Here is a 27150-nt window from a genome sequence, read left to right as displayed (position 1 = left end):
CTAAAGGACAAATGATCTATACTTCATTTTTAACTTCAATATCTTACTTTAGGCTTATCATCAGGTGATCCGTCTGCTCATTTACCAGTTAATACTAATAAAAAAACACTGCACTTTATCGGCAACTTGTACTTTATCAGCACGAGAGCCAAGATAGATTTTTCTTTTCAATTGACAATAATTTTCTGCTATATTATTATGTGGTACCAACCCAGTGGTCAGTAATATCCTCTGGAACATTTATCTAAACACACCAAGGGTATGATGATCTTGTATTGGCAATCAATGTAGCAACAATCATGTATACATGTATGCCAAAAGAGCATTCTCACACTACAAAAAAAAAAACAATTTAGAGTAGGTAATTTATACCTTTAAATAAAGCATTGTCACTTAATTTTTAATAGCATCTTACTAATTGGGTGGTCATTTTTAAACTAAAGCCCACACAGTACCCCCCACAATCACATTCAATAATAACCTCAAAATAAATTCTGCAATTCTATAAAAGCTTCTATTAATTGATGTACCTACACACGAAGCGTCGCACATGAAGCTGCACGTCCAGTCTAAACATGACCTCATATCACATTAAGTCTTTAAATTACCAGAGGTCAACTTATACTGGTGATGTATAACTTGATATACAGTCGTCTATAGCAAGTAACCGTAAGATCAAAGATTAACGGTTGCCATAAGAGACAATATAATTATCTGAAGACAATTATTCGAGGCTGAATTAATGACTTTAATTACATTATTTATGATGGTCGCTCAAACATGTCGGTAGGTATGTAGTGGACTTTTTTCCCATGTTTGTTCATTTAATGGCAAATGCTTGTGGAAAGTGAAAAAGAAGTAATCTCTGATCTCTGTGAAGCGGTTTGTGCTAAGTGTTGGATAATACTCTTTTTAGGGGGAAAATTCATCCAATGACTTCTGCCACCTTGGGTCAGGTCAGAGAAAGTATCGGACTTACTGACTAAAAACCACTCTATTCCTACTCCTGCTTCGAGCCAGAGCCCCGGTAATCTGGTGTCCGCAACGCCGGTGTGATACGGAGACGGTGTGAACAGAGACTCAAAAAAAAAAGTTAAAAGAAATTATTTTTAAAAGGCCGTCACTTGTTACTCCTCTGGTGTTGCAGATGTCCGTTGGCGACGCTGATTGCATCTGCTCTGTTGCTGGGAAATACTAATATACTTTCATATAATGTATTAACCCATTGCATTTCCTTAAATTTACTAATACAAAGATGTCAGTTAAATATCAATAATTTCACACAATTAAAACAAGATCTTTCTCCAGATAATCCAATCTTCCCGTCAACACTAACCACACACGTAGACAAAACCTTAGCAAAACAATAGAAGAACGCACAATTCAATATGCAAAACAATATAATGATAATGCTTTAAACAATGCACTGTCGCTAACCACTATATCAATTTATTGATGTTCAATATTAAATACTTGAGCAATAAAAGTGACCAATATACCTTGACCTTGGCAAACAAATCAAGAATCCCCTTTTACTTCTATAAATATAAAGAGTAGAAGAGGTGGGGTAGGTCTTGTTAGAGCGGTTGGGTAAGTAAGGAATGGGTTGCACCGCGCCTAAGCCTTAGGCAATCCGGTATTTATCATTACTATTGTGAATGCGCCCTTTGTAACTCTGAAGTACTGAAGTGACTTCACACTGCAGACGATATGTCGTTAATGTCAATTGTTATCGCCAATTCAAATGTTACTAGGCAAAGTTCGACGAGCAATATTTTGAGTGATATATGAGTGACAAGCTTGAATATTATCATATAAATACTCATTTGTAAGTTGTAAGGAAGCCGTTTAGTTCAGTAATTAACTTCCTACTTTAGTTAATTAACGTTTGTTTAGTAATGTAAGTTATGACTGGACCTTTGGCACTGTAGGCATTCTTTAGTCTAGTACTTATTCGTTTATCTCACAATAGTCTAATTGAATGGATAAGATTAGTTTGCTTCGACCCGTGTATGTCCTAAAATCTCGTTAATGCACCAAAAAACTGACAGTAGTATGACATGACAAGTGACAGATGACAGAAGTCGCACATAGACGATCGACGAGCAAATCAACGGATAACGTCATAAATCCTACATCGCACACATGAAGTTTACTTCCGAACAAACCGAATAAACATGGATAAAAAAACCCAACGAACAACTGGTGAGCAGAAAGGCGGCAGGTATGACCACCTCGCTGGTCGAAGGATTCTCCTTTTCTTACTCTCTGTTCCTTAAAGTAGCATCCTCAAAAGTTTAATTGATTGAACTGTTAAGCATAGGGTTTGTAGTAAAACCTTAGGATTTAGATCTTTATTCCTTTATGGAAGAATTCTGGCTGGTGATGATGATGATCATGATAAGGAAACTTATTGGAAATATTTCAGGTGACGATGTTTAATATGCGTATGCACACATATTATTGTAACCTTATATACACTATATTTAGAGACCCTCTGTTTCATTGGACCTTTAGTATGCTGACGTAAAGGTCGTAAGGACGAAGGACTGGCTATAAGAATGTTAGCGATAACGTTGATCTATGAACTTTTCAACTGAACATATTTTATCGTAGGTTCTATCGTCTAACCTAAAACTTCGGATTATAGTCCCTCATTTCAGCCAGAATCTTGCACAGTAATAACAATGTAACGCGAGCGGTTCGGACCGGTAGTTTTTGCGTTATGTGTAAACATACAGACAAAATATGTTATACACATTGTTGGGTTCGGTATCTAGGTACCTAGTAACACCCCTTACTACTTTGGAGAGAATGAACACTTTTACAGTTTTATTATTGTAATAATAGATTATCATCATTTTATGTCAATTTTCATTAGTATGTTACTAACGACTATTTTATTATATAACTAGCTTTTGCCCGCGACTTCGTTCGCGTGGAATAGTGACTTCCGGCAAATTTTTGGTTTTAACCACATAGTTATAGGCTGATGATGATGATGATGATGATGAGTTCCCGATCTCGCGGGATCTTTTCAAAAATGAGATGTGGAAGATATTCCAGGGAACTCTTCAAAAATCAATATAATGAGCTCTGCGTTTGATTTTAATAGATGTATACTCACTTAGGGCATTGAAAAAATAGTTTAAAAACGGACTTTAACTAAAGAAATATTATAATCTTTCCGAACTTAAGATGAAAACTAACTTAAAACTAAAGAAAGCTACGAATTACGAATTTATAACAATTAAAAAAGAAATTATATTAGAACCTATCCTTTATGCTATAATAACCAAGCTTAAACTAAATAATTTAAAAGAAACGACTTAAATCTAATCTAATTAATTTATAAATTAGACTTACAATTTTATTAAAAAAACTAACTACAGTAACTACTAATAATCGATATCAAACTAAACCTACGTTAAAAAGTTTAACCAGAAAACCAGGAAAACCCAACAAATAAACTTATTAATTGACAAATACAACGAAACCAATTTAGAATATACGAAACAGCAGGACCACTACAGACAAATAATCATACGACTGATAATACACATTTTCTACAATAGTACCGAAGCGCTCGGCCGATACCCAACCAAATAATTGTAACAAAACCATAGCGCAATCTATTTCGATCCCAACGCCATCTATCGAGGATAAAGACAACTTGGATTATTTATTTATACTCCGTTCGGGCATTTTCTTTGTACTAAAAGTTTAATTATATTGATATAATTTTTTTCATACCTTTTTACTATTTGTTAACTTTTTTCGATGAATTTAAACAATAACATGAACCGAAGTCGTGTAACGATCGACATAGAATTATCTATACTCCGTTAGAGCGTTTTCTTTGTACTAAAAGTTGTATTATGTTATATTTTTCATTGCTTTTTACTATTTTGTAAAAACAAACTGAACAATTGTAATTACACCATTGCGCGATCAACGCCATCTATCTACGGAGTATAGGAACAGCCCGACATTGTTCAATTTCGTACTTATAGTACATAGATGGCGCTGTATGTCCGGAATAAATTTATTTTTTATTTTATTTTTTTTAATTTTTATTTTATTTTTATTTTATTTTATTTTATTTTATTTTATTTTATTTTATTTTATTTTATTTTTATTTTTATTTTATTTTTATTTTATTTTTATTTTTATTTTATTTTTATTTTTATTTTTATTTTTATTTTTATTTTTATTTTTATTTTTATTTTTATTTTTATTTTTATTTTTATTTTTATTTTTATTTTTATTTTATTTTTATTTTATTTTTATTTTTTTTTATTTTTATTTTATTTTATTTTATTTTATTTTATTTTATTTTATTTTTATTTTATTTTATTTTTATTTTTATTTTTATTTTTATTTTTATTTTTATATTTATTTTTATTTTTATTTTTATTTTTATTTTTATTTTTATTTTTATTTTTATTTTTATTTTTATTTTTATTTTTATTTTTATTTTTATTTTTATTTTTATTTTTATTTTATTTTTATTTTATTTTTATTTTATTTTTATTTTATTTTTTGATTTTTGAAATAAAAATATATCTATGTCCTTTCTACGGTTCTAAACTATATCTGTACCAAATTTCAACCAAATCCGTCAAATAGTTGCGGAGATTAATGGTATAAGCATAGAATGTTCGACGTGATTCTTTAATTTGACATAACTTTTTTATTTATGAACCGATTGACATGAAACAAACACTAAATGTAAATTTAAGCATCCCACAATATATTCGTGAAAACCGCATCCAACTCGGATCAGCCGTTTCTGAGATTAGCGCGCACAGACGAACAGACAAACAGACAAACAGACAAACAGACAAACAGACAAACAGACAAACAGACAAACAGACAAAAAAAAAGTTAATTACATTTTTGGGTTCGACATCGACATAACAATAACCCCTGCTATTTTTTTTATTTTTATTTTCAATGTACAGACAGCACTTTTCTACGATTTTATTATATGTATAGACGACAATTACTATGACGTGTGTATATGTTGTTGAAGACGTTGTTAAGAAACAATCGTAGTTGCTAACTGTTCTTAAGTTATAGATACGCTTGCTAATGTATACTTGTGGATGAGGGACTATTCTCAACATCTTGAGATACCTTTGCTTTGTGGTGCTAATATAAATTGAAGAATATTCAAACACTATTGTAATCTTCTAACACAACACTACCTCATATTAAAGCCGTAGCAGATAATTTTAGAACACCTTATATAGACGATGCTTTTTTAACCGATTAAAGAATATTTTCTTACTTCCTATCCTACAACTAGTAGAAAACTCCGTGAAAAAGAGAAATTCGCTTACATGAATAAAAGGCACCTACATAGTACCAGCTTCAACTGATCGATATAAAAAATTATTTATACTAAAGCAATTATCAACTACAATTATCAAGTCATGAAATACATGTAATTACAAATCTAATCTCATTACGTATAGACAAAAGACCTAATTCAATACCAGACCAAACTAATTTAAATACTACATACGTTTACTTATTAATTTTTATATCCTTCTCGACAAGTGTCCGATCAATCGATGTTAAATGAAGAATCGATTAATCAATCGAGACATGTATTCATTTGTATCGCAATTAGACTGTGTGTTTTCGTTTGTGAATCATTAATCTACATATCCGGAGGCTTGTTTGTCCGTCTGTCTCACATTTGTTAGTAGAGAGTATGTTGTAAAAGGGATGTGCTAACAACGAATTGTTAGTCGATGCATCGATTAATTTAGATTGCTTAAACATGATGATATGGTTTTGTTCTCTGATTCAAATGATTTTTTTTGTTCAATTGATACACTGAGGTATGTTAGGAAAATATTTTTGATCTGAAGTGAAACAAATCAGTTCAGAAAAGCGTTTTGTTTCACGGGACAAAATATTGGATAAAATTAAAAAAAATTATAGATAAAAAACCCAAAGTTTTCCTAAATTCCAATCTCACAATACTAACAAATTTAATAAAAAACACAATCGACTATTTCAAATCGACCAAACAAAACACATATTACACATCCCTAGCTTCAAACCTAATGACATACAGTGTAAATATTTTAATAGGTGTGTACATAATGATTTATTATACCAAAACTAGATCAGCGTGCTTTGAAATATATGAATATAGATAAAATAAATAATACCTACATATGTACCTACTATCAAGATTGCTTTATTTGTTTTTAGTTATTTAGTTACACATGTGCAGTGTCATGTTTGTTGATCGAAAGATTATAATGACATACTGTTTGAATTTTAAATTGAGTAACTATGACGGGAAACTGTTTGTAGTAAGTGGTAGAAGTTAGATAGATTTGAATAAATGGTCATTAGCAATGGATTAATTGAATAAATGAAAGGAAATGTAAAAGAAAATCGAGATAATTCCTTTTTATTTATTTCTTACATTTGCAATACAGTTTTACATATTTTGCACCAGTACATATTTTACAAAACAAACCAGATCTTATTTTGTATCTTTGGTATCTGTGATTCTAAATCATCACAACAGAGGGCTTAGTATGAATTTGTTTTACATTGAACGACGCTCTGATTGGTTGATTCATTCACGCCAGCCAATCAGAGCGCCGAACGTGCTCTCCTATTCGTTCAACGTATAGCAAACTCGAACTAAATGTACTGACTGTAGTTACGAGAATTGATGTCATTACAGTTTGTCTCCAGGTTTGATCTTTTGTATATTCAATTAAATTGAGATGATGATTGATGATGAGAGACAGGTAACTTTTACTACGTTTATCTCCATTTCTATTTTTCCTATCGACAATTAGAATATTATAGTCTACTAACTATACCTACATATTTTTTTACATCTACATGCCAATTTTAACTAAGATATTCGCAAACACTTCTCTGAACCGCGCACTAAACATGACAACCTAATAGCCACCCTGTATTTTTCAAACGGTATTGCAATAATAGGTGTCGAAAGCGATTTATAACTCAACAATGGATTGCAATAATATATCGATACATTGTAACTTTATCTCGCCTGTGGCTTATATCTTATAAGGCATTATACAGGCTGTTAATTTTCAAGATATCGAAGATTTATAGAAATAGGTTTGGCCTGGTAGTTTTGTCACATGTTGCTGTGAATTGTTGTTGGTGCTAATTTCGTATTGTTGTTGTGGTTTTGTTACTATAGCTCGTTGGTGTAGTGGTTACAAAATCAGTTGTTGAGCAGATCCATTTGAATCGTGGTCAATGATATATTATTGCGTTTAAGGGGTGTTTCAATATCATCCAATGACTTCTCCCGCCTTAAAGAGGCGAGACTGTCAGACTCTTGCTGACTAAAAACCCGAAGCAAACTGGAGCCCCGGTAAACCTACAAAGTAGTCCGCAGCTCCGAATCAGGCATCAGTCCTACTGGGCCCCATCAGTGAAAACCTAATACCGTAACAGCCATATTACAGATTCATTCATCAAAACATTGACTTGATTCGTATGCTAACCGTAAAATATAATAATTTTATATTAAAGATTAAAAAACTATTCTTCCAGACCAATTACACTTTACAAATCAAGATGATCTAGAACCACAATAATAGATAATTAATACATTAGTAGTTCAAAGAAATCAATTCCAAAAATCGAACAATCGAGAACTAGATCGATTATTTGCTGTATCATCATTATGAACTAAATAACGGTTTGATCATCATCGATATTAAAATCGATTGAAAATATCGTATTTTTTTAATACAAAGCTTACTTATAGTGATGGGTCGATCGATTCCTTTACTCGATGGAATTGAAATCGATTCGAAATTTAAGTTTAGATTGTTGGTGTTTTAGTAATGGTTTGATATAACAATAGCTCAGCAGGTGTTGCCATATTTAAACTAAAGGTTGGAAGTTCATCACCTACTCTGTTTATGGTTGGTTTAAGCTTTCTGTCGATCTCCTAATATTTTTTAAGACAAAGTAATCACTTAACTGACAGCAACCACACCATATTCAATAGAACTTTTAATATCTTTTTGTGAATCTGCAACAACAGAGTATAACTCGTATTTGTACCACGAATCTTAGTACGGAATCTAGAAATGTGTCCGGTATATAGCAATAGGCTCACGCCCTATTACGTGGGACTAATATAATAAATTGTGAAAAATTGGTTTGGATTGTAAAGTGGTATTAGGTACGTATCGTAATGAGCACCTCTGCCCACCCTTTCGGAGATAAATATCGTGATGATATATTTTCTATGAAAGATTATTTGCGAGTGTGTTATGATCACGAATATTTCCATGACAAACAACCTAAAAAAATTAACTTATAATTTCTCCAACAAAATCATTGAATACCATATAATAATACCGGCACTTCCCAACACTAAGTGAAAGCAACAGAACGCAGTACAAATAATTCAAAAGGCACAAATATAAATTCAATGGCCCACCGCGGAGTCGAACCCGTATTAATGTTGTTAAATAAACAGATTCAGTTAGTAATGAAGTCTCGTGGTCTGTTTATTTATTATGGCTGCTCATTGAGAGGGAAATCGCATTTGTATTAAAATGGCTCTATTTGGACCGAACACATCGATTGGTACGGAATCTCTATATTATTGTCTGTTTTGTACCATTCTTTTTGGTTATGTACCATATTTTATGTGTCTAATTACATGGTCATCAGTGGCCTTATTTGATTTGAAGGCAGATACCAATTTAAATAAACGTGTATTTCGTTGTGTGAGTGGTGTGACTAGAGGCCTAATTACTCTTACCAATCCCCGATTTCCCAACAGCCCTTAAATTTCATAACTCAAAAAGGCCGGCAACGCACTTGTAACGCCTCTAGTGTTTTAGGCGTCCATGGGTGGCGGCGATTGCTTACCAGGTGATCCGTCTGCTAGTTTACTGGCTTAAAACAAACTGCAATTTTAAACCGGACTACCAAGGAGAAAGACATTCATAGTTCTGCAGAGTAATCATGGACTGTTGTTACAATATAGTTACAGAAATTGAGAACAACTTCATCTATCCCAATCACTCGTAGAAAAACCCATATGATCCATTATGACATACTAAAATCATTACAGCATCGATCTTAACGAAGCACCGAAAAGAAATAATTACCAAGCGATTAATCAATATAAAAATCAAAGCAAATAACTTGAAGTGTCAGTTATGTAATTCACTTTAGAATGAATTTATCGCTTGTTCGCTCAGGTGCTTATTTCTGAGTGAAATCGTGCAGTTGAGGTTTTAGCACATAATTTACGGTCACCTGCCCAATACTCAGGGATTTATGGGTCCCCACGGCTATCATATGGTGTAATCCACTACAGCGATTTTACAACACAATTATTTTCTGAGATATTGTATCGGTAACGCCTTTAACTTTTTGATTTTGAGTTCAATTATTGGTGACTTAAGTCAACCACTTCAAGTGTGGGAGAGCCATGCTGCGGCACGAATGGGTCGGCTCGACCGGAGTGATACCACGGCCTCACCCACGTCAAACAATACTTGCGTTGTGTTTCGTTGTGTAAGTGAGCTTACCGAAGGCCCAATTACCCCCATTTCCAATCTTCCCAATCCCCGATTCCCCAACAACCCTTAAATTCCGAACCCCCAAAAGGCCCAGCACTTGTAACGACTCTGATGTTTCGAGTGTCCATGTACTGCGGCGATTGCTTGCCATCAGATGATCCGTCTGCTCTTTTATCTGCTTATACCATAAAAAGGATTGGCTATGCTATGTGCGACGACACGACACAGTATCTTCTAACCGTTCAAACATTAAATACCATAAAATCCAAATGATCCATTTAAATTCCCATAATGCGGCACGGGTCTACAATTAGTGGTTCACAACTGACGTATTTGCATACATTACTGTGTTTACGTATGTTCATCACTAGAGGGCGTGGCGGCCCGCGGCAATTAGATGCAATGTGTGCGTTTAATTTCATTTCACCGACAATTCCGTAGGTACGGGAAAGTTCAAACAATGTTGGTGGTCTATGACTTTGTGTTCGTGTAGGTTACTTTAAGATTAAGATTAAAATATCTTCTCTATCTGAGAAAAGGTCTTGTCATCGTACCGTAGACAGGTTTTTTCCAAAATAACGATAGGTTTAGTCTAGATTAAGTTTTAATTATTTATGAAAGAGTCTGGTAAAACACTACGAAGAGGCATCACTCTTTTTCTCAGGTTGTCAAACTTTTTTTAGTGAGAAAATGATCCAAATTCTTTTCCTGCTTTGGGTGAGGGAGTGTCAGATTCTTACTAACTAAAAACCACCCTGTTCCTACTCCTGCTTTTCGAGCCGAAGCCCCGGTAACCCGCTAGGTAGTCCACAACTTTGGGTCGGGCAAGGTTGTCAACTCTGAATTCATTTACTGTTGGTTCAACAATTACACTCAACAACTCCCTACACCTCAAAAATTACTCAGCAATATTACTTTCATTTGACTGACCAATTCTTAATCTACGTCACAAACGGAGACCCTACACATTTTTCAAAATACAAATGAAGATTCCTTCATACATTTTTGCTAGTTCACATGGACGCCCCCCACGGGTAGAGCGCAGCGGCGCAGGCGCAGGCGCGTGGGCGGTGGAGCGCGCGCGCACTATTATGTCTTAACGCGGAGAGTTCGCGACAGGTGGGCGTGGCCAAGTGACGCGCCGTGACGTCAACGTCAGGGGTGAACTTAGACTTGTATGTGGATATGGAAACTCTTAAAATTGTGTAATTAATTAATGATAAACCAGGTTACCTTCAATGAGTCTCCTGTTTGGCAATAAAATTGTAACTAAGACTGATCTAAATACTCTCATACTTGACAAGTTTAACTAAGATAATTACAGTACTAATGTCTTAAATCATAAACCACTTGAGCAGGGCCTTCTGTAAGAGCAAAACACAGACAATAAAACTTCTAAGGCCAATCAAAGTATTCATAATAAAATACAAACTGCATAGAAAAAAAAACAAACAACCTCAACAAAAAAGAAGCAAGTAATAATTCAAGAAATTACGTACAATTATCTCTTGACAACCCTAAGCTAAACGCAACACAACACTGGCAATCTAGAGAAAATTCTCTTGTGCTTTACTTTGCTGGAAGAAATATGATTTAATTAAAGTTATTAAAGCGGTCTCGGGTTAATTGAAATTTGTTTATACAGAGTACAAACGAAATTACGTACCTAGTACCTAGGCACTACAATTTTATCGACCCTAGGTCAAAACGTTGGCAGTTAGGAAGTTATAAAATCATAATTGTCGGTTGTAAATTCCATACTGAACTACATAAAGTGTATCATTTATAATGGCTTATTTAGCAGGGTATATAATGTAGTCATCTGTCCAATAAAATGGATGAATAATGTTCTATTACATGTTTAATTTAGTTACGATTTAGAGCCCATCTTCGACTGTAGTGGTAGTCCACGCAAACCATGAATCAAGGTATATTGGAAAGGTCCCTGAACTTTTACCGTTAGAAATGGTATCAATAAATAATATAATAATTATATCCTTATCGGTGACAATGCTACTAAATTTACGCACTTGTGATTTTTCTGGTGTTGCGGGCGTCCATGGGCGGTACTGATCGCTTAATTACCATCAGATAATACATCTACTCGTTTCCATGAAAAAATGTACTCAAAGTGTAGCCGGACTATGGAATCATTCTGTGACATTTTATCATGTGGTATTGATTTTCGTAACGCGTAATGCTAACTGCTATCAATCGATTAGAAACGATTTAATTACTAAAGCATTTCTGAATATCTAAAACTAAAACTACTTTTACCACCAACGTTATAAACGTTGATGGTAAAAGACATACAAGATTAGAGATCAACTTAACTAGATTTTTGGGGCATACCGCCTTATATTGTTAAAGCTTCTAACACAAATCTAACAAAAATCTTAGCTAAATCAAAACAATAGCAACAAAAGAAAGGCTCAGTGCACACGGAATGCTAATTGCGGTACCATCACCATTGGATCCGTCGCCGCAAACTTAAAGCAAACGCTTTTATTTTTAAAGAGGCGTATACTTAGAGAGATTGGTTCGACATTTTCATCAGTGTGCAGACCGCAGGGTGTATTATTTTAATCGCAGAGCCGCCACCTCAGTGCTTCCTACGTCTAGAATTATTTGTGGATGAATGAGTGTACCGTACGGTGCACGGGTGTTATTGTTTTAATGTTGGTTGTGCGGTATATTAGGGGAAGTATTTAGAAGGAGAATACAATATTTAAATGTATTTTAAGCATTTTGTTTTAGTTATAGACTGATGAGCTTTATTGATTCTTTCAAATTATCAGTTTTTTTTATTATTACTTTCGTGAGATGTACTAAATTAATTACTATGTTATATCGGCTTACTCACGTAACTTTTTGACGACGAACTCGACTAGTTTCAAGTCATGCTAAAGGCTTATATTTATGAGTAGCATTCCGCGACATACAAATAAGGGATCCTATAATAGTCACTGTATCATCGCTGAAAAAAGAAATGTTCAAATAACCTACAATTACTATTACATACATATTATATTATCAAAAAAAAAACGTCACCAATTAACCTCATATTTCTCCACAGGAGGACCTCCTAATCCACGGAGACAGTGTGTACGACGTGATAGACAAGCAGGACCAGCAGGCAGTCAGGACGGAACTGTCCCGAGCACCGACTGATGGAGAGGATCGAGTGTTCCTCTGCAGAATGAACGTAGCCAGGAATGCCAGGAGACAGATGCGGTTTGGAGATCAAAAAGTAAGTCTTTGTTTGATTGCTAGCTAGTTTTGTAGTCATATTTTGTATTATTTTTGATAGTGCGATGTTTACTGTTTTAAAAATAGGGCTACAAAATGCTAAAATATGATTTTAACTCCTAATTAGAATTAGGAGTTAATACAAAGTCCTAATTTTATAGGACTGTGAGAGTCAAGAACAGAACTAACAATAAAATATATTAATTTCATAATCTTTGATTTTGATGTATATTCACTGTACCTGTGTTATGTATACCAAAGCTTAACGGCTCTTTCCACCAAAGATGTGCTATGTAGCATATATGGAAAAGGTGGTGGTGGAAAAGCACCCTAAACAAGTTCTTTTCATAGAATAATAATTTTATGCTGTCCGTTAAAGGTTATATTAGGTATATAGTTTATACATCATATTTTGTCTGCAATGCCAGATTTTAACAGTGATTACACGTGGTCTAATAGAAACATTTACTTAAGCTTGACGTTGAAGAACAATTTAATGAAAGTGACGTGTATAATATTCAGTAATTTTATTTAAATTAGTAATGAATCTAACCATTGAAATCCTATATGAAAGTTTTTATTCGACCATTTATTTTGGCATCATGAACTTTGATATCTTGACATTTGTAACAAAAAATAAATAGAGTTTTTGAAAGTGTAATTATCTTACGTTTAATCGTCGATATTCTGGGGAATTTGTTTCGATCATTTATCGTATTAAAATTGTAACGTCAGTCAAAGTGTGAGGTCATATGTTGTGAGGTTGGGGGCCCATTGATAGCGTGGAAGTTCTTTAGTATATAAATAATAAGAGTTAATTTAATTATGGAAATCTGACCATAATTGATGAAATATAATTTTCTCCTTGATTACAAATGTAATGAGAAACACAAAGTCTACGAGTTTCATTTTCAGTACTCTTAGAACGAGTTTGCTTTACATTTAAAGTGATCGAAACGAGAGCGCATTAGGCGCCCTGATTGGTCGGCTCAAATAAACCAACCAATCAAAACATAAACGTGAAGCAAACTAATACTAAGCGTACTGATCAAATAAGAAACCTATTTTTTTTTTTTGTTAAATGATGATGTGTTAACTTACAAAATGACATTGAAATCATTACTGGTAACCAAAACTTTAAGAATACCTATTTCAAAGTGCTTAGGTTTGTTACTTTCAAGTTGATATTTGGACGTGTTATAACTCCGTACTCTATCAAATAAGAGTCTCAAATACATTACTCTATACAAAATTCATCATCATTTTTATTCCATCAATAAAACAATATAAACGCCATTTTAAATAGTTCACTCATAAATTAAATCGCCCACACTGGAGCCTCAACATAAAATATTACCCACGAAACTGATGAGAGCATAATTAACAAGTTTACTTTCAAAATGTTTAAGTGAATATAAAATGTACATATAAAGAGGTTACGGACAGACTGACAAATTGATAGGCTTCGATACACTCACGTTATTACTAGTAATTGAATGCTCACGCGCAGGAAAGCCGAACTTTGAAACTTTAGCGCAAAAACAACCTTAAGTTGAAGGAAATAGATGTTGATTTTGGTTGTTTGAATTTATTAGTATGTTACATATGGATGCTATTTAGATATCGGCCGTTATACAAATATTTTTGTTTTAATAACTTAATATTTTAGTGCTCTTTATTTGTTTATTATAATGCTAAATCTCTCTTAATGATCATGGATCATAAATACTTCGGTGATTGGAACGAAATCCAAACGATGAGTTTAGTATTCCACTTGTCTCGAAAGTATTTTAGTGGAGGCTTTTAAAAAATATTTTTTGTTCTGAATTTTAAATGCGGAATTATTTTTTTAAGCAAATCTTTTTATCTGCACTATCTAGACACACGGCAGTGTGTCCGCCAAGTTCGAGCAAAAAAACCGACACACCGGCCGTGGGTTATATTACACGAACCATTTCGGGCCAACTTCGACCCACCTATAACTCAAAATCTATTTTATCTACGCATATGAAATTTCTAGTATCTATCGAGATCTTACTTATCTAAAATACAAAATTTCATTAATGTACCTATTGTAGGTCTTGAGATATTGACTAGAAAATCGCTATTTTTACTATACACTCACTGACTGACTCACTCATCAAAAACCTAGACCACTTCCAATGGTCGTATTGACTTGAAATTTGGCATGGAGGTAGGTCTTTAGGTCAAGGTAAAGGAAAAAATCTGAAAATGGCCAAGTGTGAGTCGGTTTTAAAAATAATGAAGGTGTGAATTCATATCCCAAAGGAACTAAAACAAAAGGACCTAAAATTCGTTACGAAGGTTTGTATTTAGTCAAAGTAAAGTAAAATAAGAAAAAAAGAAAATAAACCTTACAAAAATAAATGAAATCCCACCCAAAACATAAATGTGAAAGGCTGCCAAGTTCGATAATATTGGAATGCTTCGCCTATAAAAGAAGTGAGATCTAAATAAGTACCAAGTTCCATACACAGACCTCAGTTAAAAATGATATAACTTGGCAAGTTTTAATAGAAAATTATATACTTGACTAATTGCGTTTAGTAGGTTTATAACAAAGTGTGTGAAAACTTGCCAACGTTATATCATTTTTAACTGAGGTCTGTGTATGGAACTTGGTACTTATTTAGATCTCACTTCTTTTAGGCGAAGCATTCCTATTATCGAACAGCCTTTCACATTTATGTTTTGGGTGGGATTTCATTATTACATAGGAATTATTTTATCCATATTCTATTACGATCTTATCCTGTACTTATAGACATTTAATAGTTAATTAACCCAGTCCTTAGCAATTGTTTCCGATACAAAATCTTTATTAAGGAATAGTCTCTGAGTGCAGCAAGTAAGTGCGACTTATGTCTAAACCACAAAATAAATAACTCCTAGAGAACCTTCTTTTTCCTCGTATGTCGAGTTTTCCTTGTCTACAATCACAAATCGCCCGCTGAGCTTGAACTGTGCTATCAGCTCGTTCACTGCCCATTTTGAAACTGGTCATAGATAATTCTCACCATTAAATCGACAGAACCCCAAATCTAGAAAGAGTTCTAGATCATTCAAAGTGACTCACACGCAAAAATTAAAACAGCAATATCCCCATAAAACTCCGCACTCTTCACAAGCAATTAACAAGAAGCGAAACCCCAAACAACTAGTTTAAACAAAATTAATAAATTCATCTCATAACCACGTCACGATTAGTTTTTATAGAAAATTAATTAGACCCATATACTTTTAAATCACGGGCGGTTATGAGCAGCAAGCTTTCGAAGTAATTATTGAAGTTATAAACTCTTTTAATCAGCAATAATAAGGCTTATCCGATGAGGTTTTAACGAGCTTACAATTATAAGCCTAGTTCACACTATAGGGAAGTCGTGAGAACCGTCGAAATCTTTTGATGTCCCTCAGTTCCGGTGGTAACGGAAGTCGGCAGTGTGTTCTATGTGCTTTTTATAACATGTCTATTGCTAATTTTGAAGGATTTATTATTAATTGAGATATGGGTGGGAATTGATCGGGTTGTTTATGTGTGCGGGTTGTTTTAATTGTTAGATTTTATGACTTATGTGAATTACTTTTAGATTAGACTTTAGTTTAAACCTAATCTGATTAAATTATTTTTGTTAACAGGAGATACTGATTCATTACTATTTATACTACGTACATAACATGTTTAGTCGTCATAGTTTAAATTTATATAATTATATTATATAAAGACACTTTTGTCAGACATCAGGCAAAATTCTAAGCACCGTGTTACTTTATACCATTTTAAAACCTCATAAATAGATGCTTCACTTAACTCGGGCACAAAATATATCACTCGTGCGCAGCAGTCACGCTTACACATCAAATTAGAATAATTCACGTAAAAACGCATAATATTATATTATTCAAAATACGACAAAACACAAGACAATATCATAAACAACTAAATTTCAATTTAAATCGCTGCCAATAACTCACCGGCATCACTTCTCATAACTAGATAATTTCGAATAACTCAACTTATCGCCAATATATTAACTTACATAGAAATAAAGGTAATAAATAAAGATTATTCTAATCCCAACACCCACAGTTACTATGGCTAAGTACTGCAGGACTATTCTGGAAATGGTAAATTCATCTCGCAAACATGCAGAAATACATACACACGGAAATGAGTACCTGATTTTGTTGAAGTCGGTTAAAATTAAAATACTTTCCTGAAAACCGTATCAAAATTGGTTCAGCTGAGCACGAGAAAATCGCAATCTACGATTACGAATCTAACGTTATTTCGATGTGAGAACCTACTTCATCTTTCTACTCTTTTAGAAGTCAGTTAAAAAATGTCAAGATAAGTGTACCAAGAACCAAAATACTCATCTGGCGTAATTTATCTCATTCTGGTGGCACTAGCGTCGAACTTACTTAGTTTCAGAACACGAAACGTTAATCTCACTCATTTAAAAGTGACTTTGCAAAATTTATTTTCAAAATAGATACTTTGACTCACTCCTCTATCAATCTTTTTAGTTTCTTTTTATTGTTTTAATTTTAATTAAATTTAAGTTACTACATAATATTCCTTTTCGTAATTACTTTCAGAATAGCACTGCTGATACTATGGAGTATATCTCTTACACAGTGCAGTATACGAGAAAATAAATGAAAACGTTCAAAATATACGCTGTTTCCCATTAATATGGCGCACGTGCGTTCTGAACCTATTTGTAACTTTGTCTCTGGTGTTTGATTTGCTAGTTATAGCGCATTTGTTTACTAATGTATAGATTTACATTTTAGCTCTGACTTTGAGACTTATTTTCAGTTGACATTTTCTAAAATGTCCTAAACTACTTTTTTATGTTTTAAGCCGGTAAACGAGCAGACGGATCACCTGATGATAAGCAATCGGCGCAGCCCATGGACACTCGAAAGACCAGGGGTGTTACAAGTGCGTTGCCGGCCTTTTGGTGATATATTCTGTATTCTCTTGAGGAGATCGCAGATTTATTTAGAACTGTTTATACTCCGACTTATTTAAATTGGCTGCAGTATTGTAGACAACTGAGTATTGTGCAAAAATACCCAATTACCGGTATTTATTGAGACACCTTCAGTACTTTCTACACCACTATTGTCACGTATACTAAATACTTACTTAAATGCAATTAAATAAATCTAGCTAGAACAATAAACACGCCTGTATTTATAGTTCTGGTTAAAATTAAAACAAACCTTATAATTTGAACCTGCAGGAAGAATTAATTGAAATGACGATGTTTCGTCATTTTTTTTCACATTTTATGTATTTGCTGTTGCAAACATCGAACTTTTATAATTCTGTACCCTTAGGATGAGTTTGCTATACGTTTAAAGTAATCGGTTGGTTTATTCGAGTCGTAAAGTAAAGCAAACTTGTACTAACGGTACTGAAATGCATAGTCTAATGACACAGGGATTACAAATATGTCCACACTTGTCATCAACAAACTGTCTTACAGTTTGGCGATTTTTTTTTAATAAAACTGTATGTACCTTTTGATATATAAATAAATAAACTTTGATAACAGAATTACAACATAACATAGGCGAATTTATAAATACACGTCAAAAAATTTATTTATTCTTAGTTTACCTCTATCTAGAGAAATGACGAAAAATACTTAATTTTACATCACACTATAATATTATTCACGTGATGTTTGTTCGTCAATCACGCTGAAACTACTGAACGGAATTTGATGAAATTTGGTACGAGCTGACTTGGGTGATTGAATACTTTTTATCCCACGGGAACGCGAGTGAAGCCGCTAACAGAAGCTAGTGAAAAAATAAAGACATTAATATTACACAAAATACTTTACCGAAAGATTAGAATAAAGATAATTTACTTGACATTAAATCATAATATTCATAATTTCTACAAAACAGTATTTATTTATGGCAGAACTGACTTAAGAAACCGAGAAATGCCATCCAATGGATGAACGATGGTGATTTCATAGTTGATAGCTATCACTAAAATATGCAATGAATGCCATATTATTGGATTTCAAAAGGTTATGAGGAATTTCCAGAAGCCCGATGATATAATCTACACTTTACCTAGAAAGGCTTATTATTAAGACACTGCAAATCATAATCCCTACTAATATCATAAATGCGGAAGTCTGTTTGTTCATGTTTCTTTTACGTCACAATAAAACAACTGTATAGTTTGATTTTTCGTGGAGTGGAGGCTAGAGAACGATATAGAACTATACTTTTTTCCACAGAACCACCAATGACAAATAGTTAGATATCAAACGATTGTAACATATACATTAAAATCAATAATACATAAGGGATTGACTTACAACATTAACAAACTAAACATTAAGCCGAACTTTCCCTAAGCGCATTAATTTAGTTGTCTGCAAAATGCGACCGACGGCTTACGTTACTATACGCGAATTAATGTTGATTCAGCCAAGCACGCCTGTAGGCTATACCTTAAGAACGTATACGACAGATTATATTATAGTAAATATTTATTATAAAAGTCGCCGATGGGAGTATGAATAATTTTATTATGTAAAGTGGTATGTAATGAAGATGTGTGAGCTTAGTGGTCTCCTTGTCGCCTCTCGTGGTTCTACATTACATACATGACTACATAATATCATATCATTCATTGGTTTTAATTACATTAGAAACAATATCGATTGATTCTGCAATAGTGTCGTACTTTGACAATTAATTTTATGTCTGCTGTATGTAAAGTACTATACTCAAATAAATATTATCTTAAATTATTAATTGGGATCAAAAAACTTATTGGGCTCACGATATCGAAATTCTCGAAAATAAATATGAACGATTTATTCACGACACGCCAGTTATATACGAACTAATATATTGCATTAGTTACTAACCTAACTTATTACTAAAAATAAATACTAAAATAGGAACAAACTCGTAAACTGTTACATTTAAACCACGTCACCGCCTTAGGCTTAAACAAAGCTAAATTAAGTTACTAAAATAAAATGTAGCCAATACCTGACAAATGGCTATATAACTTATTTTATTTTGACTGTACCTAATTCAAATCAAAGTTATGTTTAGAGGAAAAGACATTCCCTTGGCGCCTGTTCATACAAACAAATGCAATTTCAATGATAATAAGGCACTAAATAATAGTAATTTCAAACTGAATATTTCCTTAGAAATATATCTAATAACTAGTTATTCATTCGTTGACGTACGAGGTATATGAATAATAATTTTCTTGAATTATTATTGTAGGTGTGAAATTATAATGTACCTTCCTATTATGGTAGACGCTAGACGTAGTGTTGTAGATTTTCTTTCCTTGTTTTCTAGTAGTGAAACCCTTGATAAGGATGACTGGTAGAATATGCTGTTAGCATTAGCGTAAGATATGCAATTGCATTATGATTACATAATAAAAACAAAATATGCAACTATTTCATAATTCAACTAAATACCAAAAGAATGAACTTAATACCTATGTAAAGGATTGGCCATAGAAAGCTCTACGAAAAGACGAGTAGAAGGAGGGTAGGGACGCCTTTGCCCTGAAGTAGGACGACCATGGTTGATAAAAAAAAAAATAGCAAAAGGCCATTAATTAATGTTCCTGAATTTTTATGTCTCATTTCTACAATAAATTTAAGGATCTATATCTCTGAGTTATATTGAATGTTTTCTGAAAATATTTTCACCACCCACTGCCTCAAACAGTAATCCCATTAAACAATAAACGCTCCTACGCATTTAATTTATTCTATAATTCGTCGAATAAAATGTATGATTTACAACAGTACAATAATTAGTGTAGGAATTATTTTACTACCAAATACGTATAAATCGAGTTATGACAATTTTATTCAGAAACCATTCAACACCATAACAGTAAAGTTTAGATTTTAGTATTACGGGCTACTGTTGCAAATTCATTTAATTATAATATTGATTTTGTTGGTTGATTGGTATCCGATTGTTATTCAAAACTGAGCAAAATTTTATAAGGCCTTAAAATCTATATAGAACTGAATCTGTATAAGTGTCCAGTGTCTAATATACCTCCTACAACAAGAGACATGAAATAACCAGGCGTAACCAAATGGAGTTTGAAATTAAAGACTCCCAATTTTATATAGGATGTTATAGATCTCCAGCGCTTGAGGTCTACAGAAACCCAGTATAATAGATAGCCGATGTCCCAAGACCGTAGACCGTATAGTACAGTAACATCACCGCTCTGTCTACCTTCAGGAACACCAAAAGGCGTGATGTTATATCCCGTAGTTGATTCAGTAAAGTACCAAGGTTTGCCATTTAGCCAACCCACTTTGGACCGATATACCGAGTTAATGGTATCGGCTGATGAAGTTAAGAAGAACGGTCACTAATGAGGCTTATCGGCGCGCGCGCCGCGATGACACGGCCGATGCCTGCGTGCGCGCATTGCTACACACTGCCTTGTTAGCGACAGGTAGCTGTGCTTTGATTCAAGGAATTAACTTAGCCACTGTTAACTGATAGACTATGGATAATTTTGTTGGGGGTGGCGACAATGGAGTAGGTACAGCAAGTACTATAAAACTTGCTGAAGTATCAAACAGTTTTCTTTAAATCACAACACTTGCATAAACATCAATATTATTTTAAAAAGTGAAACAACAAAATAAAACAATTTATTTTAATCCAATACTAATAAAAGCATCATTTCTCTTGATCATCTTCACTTGGTATCTTCTCAATATCCGTATCGAAACTAACATGATTCGATTTTCCATTTTCCACGTCGTATTCATAAACAGTCTCTTGATCACTATCTATAGACACAGCACTCATTAAATCTACCAGTTCCTCTTGTTCTTTACACGTATTACGTTTTGCTTTAGCTCTTCTAAAAGTGAGTTTCAGCATACGGTAGAAAGCAGACACTGTTATACAAAGCATACTGCATAACGTCACACTCAGTATGGAATCTATGGTAGTCCATCGTTGACCAGCAAACCTTGAATCTTTGTCTTCAAAAATTGTGTGATTAATTCCCGTCTTTAGTACTTCGAAATAAGATTCATCTTCCAATGACTTGTTGATATGTTTAGCCAGTTTATGGAACACTAGTTTCCCCAACCAATCTGCTAGTTCATTTTTACCTAGCTGTCGCAGTCTGTGTTCTACTACAGCATGAGTTTTGCCTTTACCTTCGTAAGTCTCGTTGCCACTATTCCATTTGATGAGCAGCTTTACACATGGTACGTCTGTAGGAACCTTTTTTTCTGCATCAGATAAAGTAACTGGAAGATTGTAGGATGCAAAATGCAAAGAAGCAAAGAGACGACGGCATTCGACTGCGGTCAAATGATCAGCGATGTAAACTAATTCCTGTATATTGATATCTACCGTGCACTCTTTAAACGATATTTGCATAAATAATATTAAAGATAAATATTTCATTTTCAATAATTATTATTCTTTTGTAAAATTTACGATTGACATGAAACCATTACGTTTTAATCATTTGACAGTTCATCTATTTGTCTTTGGTATTCGAATGTAACCATAGATATTTGTAAAAAGGTTTTAGTTGTATAAAAACTGTGGGACTTATTATACAGGTATTTCGGTTTACGTTGAAAATTGAAATGAGGGAAGCGGGCTACAGTGGCTATAAATAAAAGATAAGCCTGCAACTCGTATCTATAGTATTTTATACACTTTTGTCATGTGAACAATCCTAGACACTGATTTATATACAATTCTTAACACTTGGAATTCTCGGTGCAATGAAAAAAGAAAATCAAATATTATTTGCGAGCGTTAAAACAAATAATCTTCTTGACTACATATACCTACGGTACGAATTTGTAACTTATGACATTTTTGTTCATCCATTAAGTTTTCGTAATGTAGGAACATACAAGAAGCTTTGTTTTTAAATTTTACCTAACACAAATCTTGTATCGTTTTAATGTTTTAAAGTATTGTTATATATAGTTTGGGATCCCCTGCTCATTTATTGATTGACTGTAATACTAATATAACTATTGGCATATTATTATTGACTACAAAACTATAACTAATAGCTAATAAGGGCACGGAGTCGTCTATGGAATAAATAAATAAAAAGTATTGTTCTAGCAAGTAAGTATTTCAGAAAGTAAAAATTGATTAGTCAAAATATCAGTCTCTATTCAAATAAGTGCTAATGATTTTATATGATGTATAGTTTTTACTTTAACTACTAAACAGTATAAAAACATCTCATTACACAAGCTCTTACATAACAAACTAGTTTACTAATAAAAATATATTGGCTACTTACATATAATTACAATATTAGAGTACATAACTAAACTGCAATATACAAAATTACAGCATTTCCCTAGAATCGCTTGTAACTATTGGACTAAATGCATGTTGCGTAAGCGCAGCTAATGGGCGCGAGCTCACGATACCGACATACAGTATCGACTTTACACTATCGTAGCTGTAATGGACTAAATATTTCATAAACAGCTTTAATTCACTGGTTCTATGCGCTTTTTGATATCATTTACGTGTTTATGCTAGAATTTAGTTATTAGGTAAACTGAAGTATATAAATACACGTAAATAAAGACTGTCTCGTTGGTCGAGTGGTTGCAAGTGCGACTGCCAGGCAAGAAGTCTCGGGTTCGATTCCCGTGTCAGGCACAGAATTGCTGCGCATTTTTCGGTTTGTCAAAAATTCTCAGTAGTAACACGGAGTCTGGAATTGTGTACAGTATATGGCAATAGACTCACCCCCTATTACATGGGACTTATAACACAAATGGTGAAATGTGGGTGTACATGACGGCATTAGGTGCTGTAATAAAAGTTCGGGAATAAAAGGCGTGACGACTTTCGGACCAAATATGCCATTCATAAACTCTTTCAAAGGCAACAAAGATTAATTTTGTAACATAACCAATATTTATTATTACTCATGTCATCAACAAGTATTAGAGGAAAGTACAAGAATACACACGTAACTCGAAATACTCACACTCGATGATCAGTTACAAAACCGTAACAATGACTTCGATTGAACACTCCAACAAAAGGTTGAATTCAATCATTATTGCATAAAAAGAAACTTTGAATACGGTACTAATGCCAATCTATACCTTTTTACAAAGTATGTGAGTTTGTTAGTTACTGACAAGTTTAGAAGAATTTAGCAATGTTACAGTGACAATGACATGTTACATCTCGTATGGGTAATAAGATTATTTCGCACTTAACTTTCAGCAATAGCTTAAATACATTTAAAAATCAGCAACAGAAACATACCGGCCGAATTGAGAACCTACTCCTTTTTGGGAAGTCGGTTAAAAACAACAGGAATGAGACCTGTATGATCTGTGTGCCTTCTAGTAATACGGTGGTTTATCCAAAAGGAAATATCGGTGACGGTCTGGTTACTCTTCGCACAATCGAAAGTGTGATATTTTGGTCAGTAGATTTCTCAGAGCAAAGACATCAAAATCGATACTCCCCTTTTAAAAATACCATAACAAACACAAAGAACCCAACAAGACTTTCCCAATACAATCAAAACCTAATAACAGAACCACCATCAGACGATCACAAACCAAATCCATTTCAACTTAGCTACCAATACAATACAATTTACATAAATTGCATCTAATATTCCTAGAACAATATCTACGACAGTTGAACATCAGAGACATTAAACAATACAGTTGTAATAGTCGACGATTGCAAGAAATGCGCTTAGAAATGATCAGAGAGCATTATTCTGATGTGGAATAGGGTTAGTGCTTGTGGAACCGATCGGTAGCGTCTGCAGATGTATGTGGATCTGTGTTTTAATGATGGTTTTTACATACATACGGATTAGGCATGGTCTGATACTTAACGGTGTAGTGGGACTGGAAAGTAGATATGTGCACTTTTCTCTTAGTATGTTGTAAGATACATTGTTTGTATGGAAGGTAAGGTTTTTAATAAAATCCATAGCTTTTTTTGTTATCAATATATCACTTATATAACTGTATAATATATCGGCTGAAGCCTGTAAAATTATGCATGTTTTAAAAAAATCTTATTTTGATCACCACAAAAATATTATGATGAATTGTTGGTTTCTTTGGTGCGGCGAATCAGTGGTATAACAAAAAAACTGATTTACTGTGACAGATACATCAATGAATCCTTCAAAGTAGATATGTATATGGCACGCTATTGTTAACATTTTACACTTAAAATTAAAATTAGGCATATCAATAATTATAATAAAAAAAATTTATTTTTATTTTGTACAACAATATTTCTATTTCATATAATTTCTACGTGTATATTTCCTTCAATGCACCACTGCATTGTTACTCCGCCAGTACTAGGAGAGCATACATTTTAACTAGTTGCACAAGGTTCTTTTGTCATTGTATAATGATGCTCAGCGTCTGATGTTTTGTGTATCGGAATGTGCGGCGATTACTCTTAGCATACGGATACATTGCTCTCGTAAATATTAACACATTGACCAACATTGTGACAATAATCTACATACGTATTATGTGTATGTGTTTAAATACTAGCGAGAGTCTGGGAGTTGATAAATGGAATTGTAACATACCCTAAAAATGACAATATTATCATAAGATAATAAGTGCAGAAGCTGCCACCAAAATTTAAGTCACACGCTAAAGTTGCAGTGTAGTTAAAATAAATGTAATCACGAACAATCGTGAAATCTCCGCTCGATAATACTAGAAGTAGAATGTCTGTCGGCCTAAGTCGATCATAAACGTTCAAGTGATTAATTAACGAACGCAATCCAAACAAAACATTCAATTCGGAGCAACGCAAGAATTTTTGTGACCCATAAAACAGAACTCTACTTAATTAGAACATCGTAATTGGCAAAGTGCAACACGAAAGTATCTCTAATTACGTGACGATACGTTACATCGACAGTTTAATTAGCACATAGTCGTGCACAGTTAGTCGATTAGTATGTCAATACATGTCCAGTACATCACTAACAAAATATATTTCACAAGCCCCTCTTCCACAACCTTCGGTACCGGCCTTCGTAATTAAAGAAGACGATTCACAATTACCGTAGTTTATAGATGCCTCTAATTATATGTATTTGATGTTTTCTATACGGTGTGTGACGAAAGAAGGCTCATTCGGACAGTCATTATTGGAATTAATATACCTACGTGTCAGTTCACGAGGTTCCGTGTAATGATTGGTACTTGATTTTTAGTGTTCGTGAGAACACGTCCAAATGATATGTCTCTGCATGTGAGATTTTTGCTCAATAGCCTTTTTACTAATACGGTTCATGATCATTCGGAATAATTTCTTTTGAGTAATTGATACGAGCGCTAATGTGTATAGAATAGTGCAATTTGTAGGCAATTATTGTTAATAAAAAGTTGTGAGGCGTTTTTTTTGTTTTATTTGACCTCCGACTTGGTTCGGTTTTTTTTTATTATTTTGTATTAAAATGTTTCCTTCTTTCGGTTCTCCTTGACGAGTGGTAGACGAGGTGTGGTTGTTTATCGGAACTTAGTTCCTGTAGCACGTAATTAGATGATTTGGCGAGACGGAGATAATTTGATAATCGCTCACCTTCGTCGTATTAGCTTTGCTTTAGCGAATCTATTGATTTTTAAAAATTGGCAAATCAACTCTGATTTTCCTTATTTATATAGTATAATATTATAATTAAAATGCTTCGCTTGTATAGTTTTATATTATAAAATCAATAAAATTTGGAAAAACCAGATATCAAATTCTTTACTTTCGTATTTTAGCATGCATCAAGAAGAATAATCCAAGAAAAAGTGGACTAAAAACTTGTGTATTTGCTTATTGAGTAACTATCGCACACATCATTCGAAGTGATCTCATCCTCTCCCAATAAAAACAAACTAATGGACACCTAAAATTCAAACCTAAGCTATTTATTTATATTTCACAATAACTATTCCAATTAGAGCAATTAGCAGTTATGCAAATCTTACGTAGTTACAATAAGTGAAACTATCGTTCCAGTACATGTGATTGGCCAATTAAAATATTGCTCATAACATTACGCCATTACGCAAAAACTTGAACTATGAACTGCTTCTGAGCGAATTCAAATTATGGCAGAATTAATTTTCAAAATTATAGGCTTTGTGTGCACTCAATCAAAGTAGAAAGTTTAAGAGCCGACTCGTTTCGCTTTGATGATAGGTATGTCTGTTCTAAGATATATAATTTATTTATTCATATGTTTGACATTACT

The 27150-nt window shown here is 33.4% G+C and overlaps 2 protein-coding genes across 7 annotated transcripts in view; one reads left to right on the top strand and one right to left on the bottom strand.

The window, feature by feature from the left end:
* The window catches only part of LOC118277877 (PAS domain-containing protein cky-1), a 144358-nt gene that overhangs the window by 72539 nt on the left and 44669 nt on the right, over nt 1-27150 (top strand). For all 6 annotated transcript variants that reach the window (XM_035596874.2, XM_050700417.1, XM_050700414.1 and 3 more), the window contains exon 6: nt 12646-12819. In XM_035596874.2, coding sequence (XP_035452767.2) covers nt 12646-12819 — 174 coding nt within the window. The remainder of the gene's footprint in view (nt 1-12645; nt 12820-27150) is intronic.
* Nucleotides 21533-22360, bottom strand: LOC118277878 (uncharacterized). The gene has a single exon (XM_035596875.2). The coding sequence runs from the start codon at nt 22311-22313 to the stop codon at nt 21570-21572; it is 744 nt and encodes a 247-aa protein (XP_035452768.2). The 5' UTR covers nt 22314-22360; the 3' UTR covers nt 21533-21569.

This window comes from Spodoptera frugiperda, chromosome 18 (genome assembly GCF_023101765.2).
Source record: "Spodoptera frugiperda isolate SF20-4 chromosome 18, AGI-APGP_CSIRO_Sfru_2.0, whole genome shotgun sequence".
Classification (NCBI taxonomy): domain Eukaryota; kingdom Metazoa; phylum Arthropoda; class Insecta; order Lepidoptera; family Noctuidae; genus Spodoptera; species Spodoptera frugiperda.
Note: the sequence above shows the minus strand (reverse complement) of the source record. Positions and strands in the feature narration are given on the sequence as shown.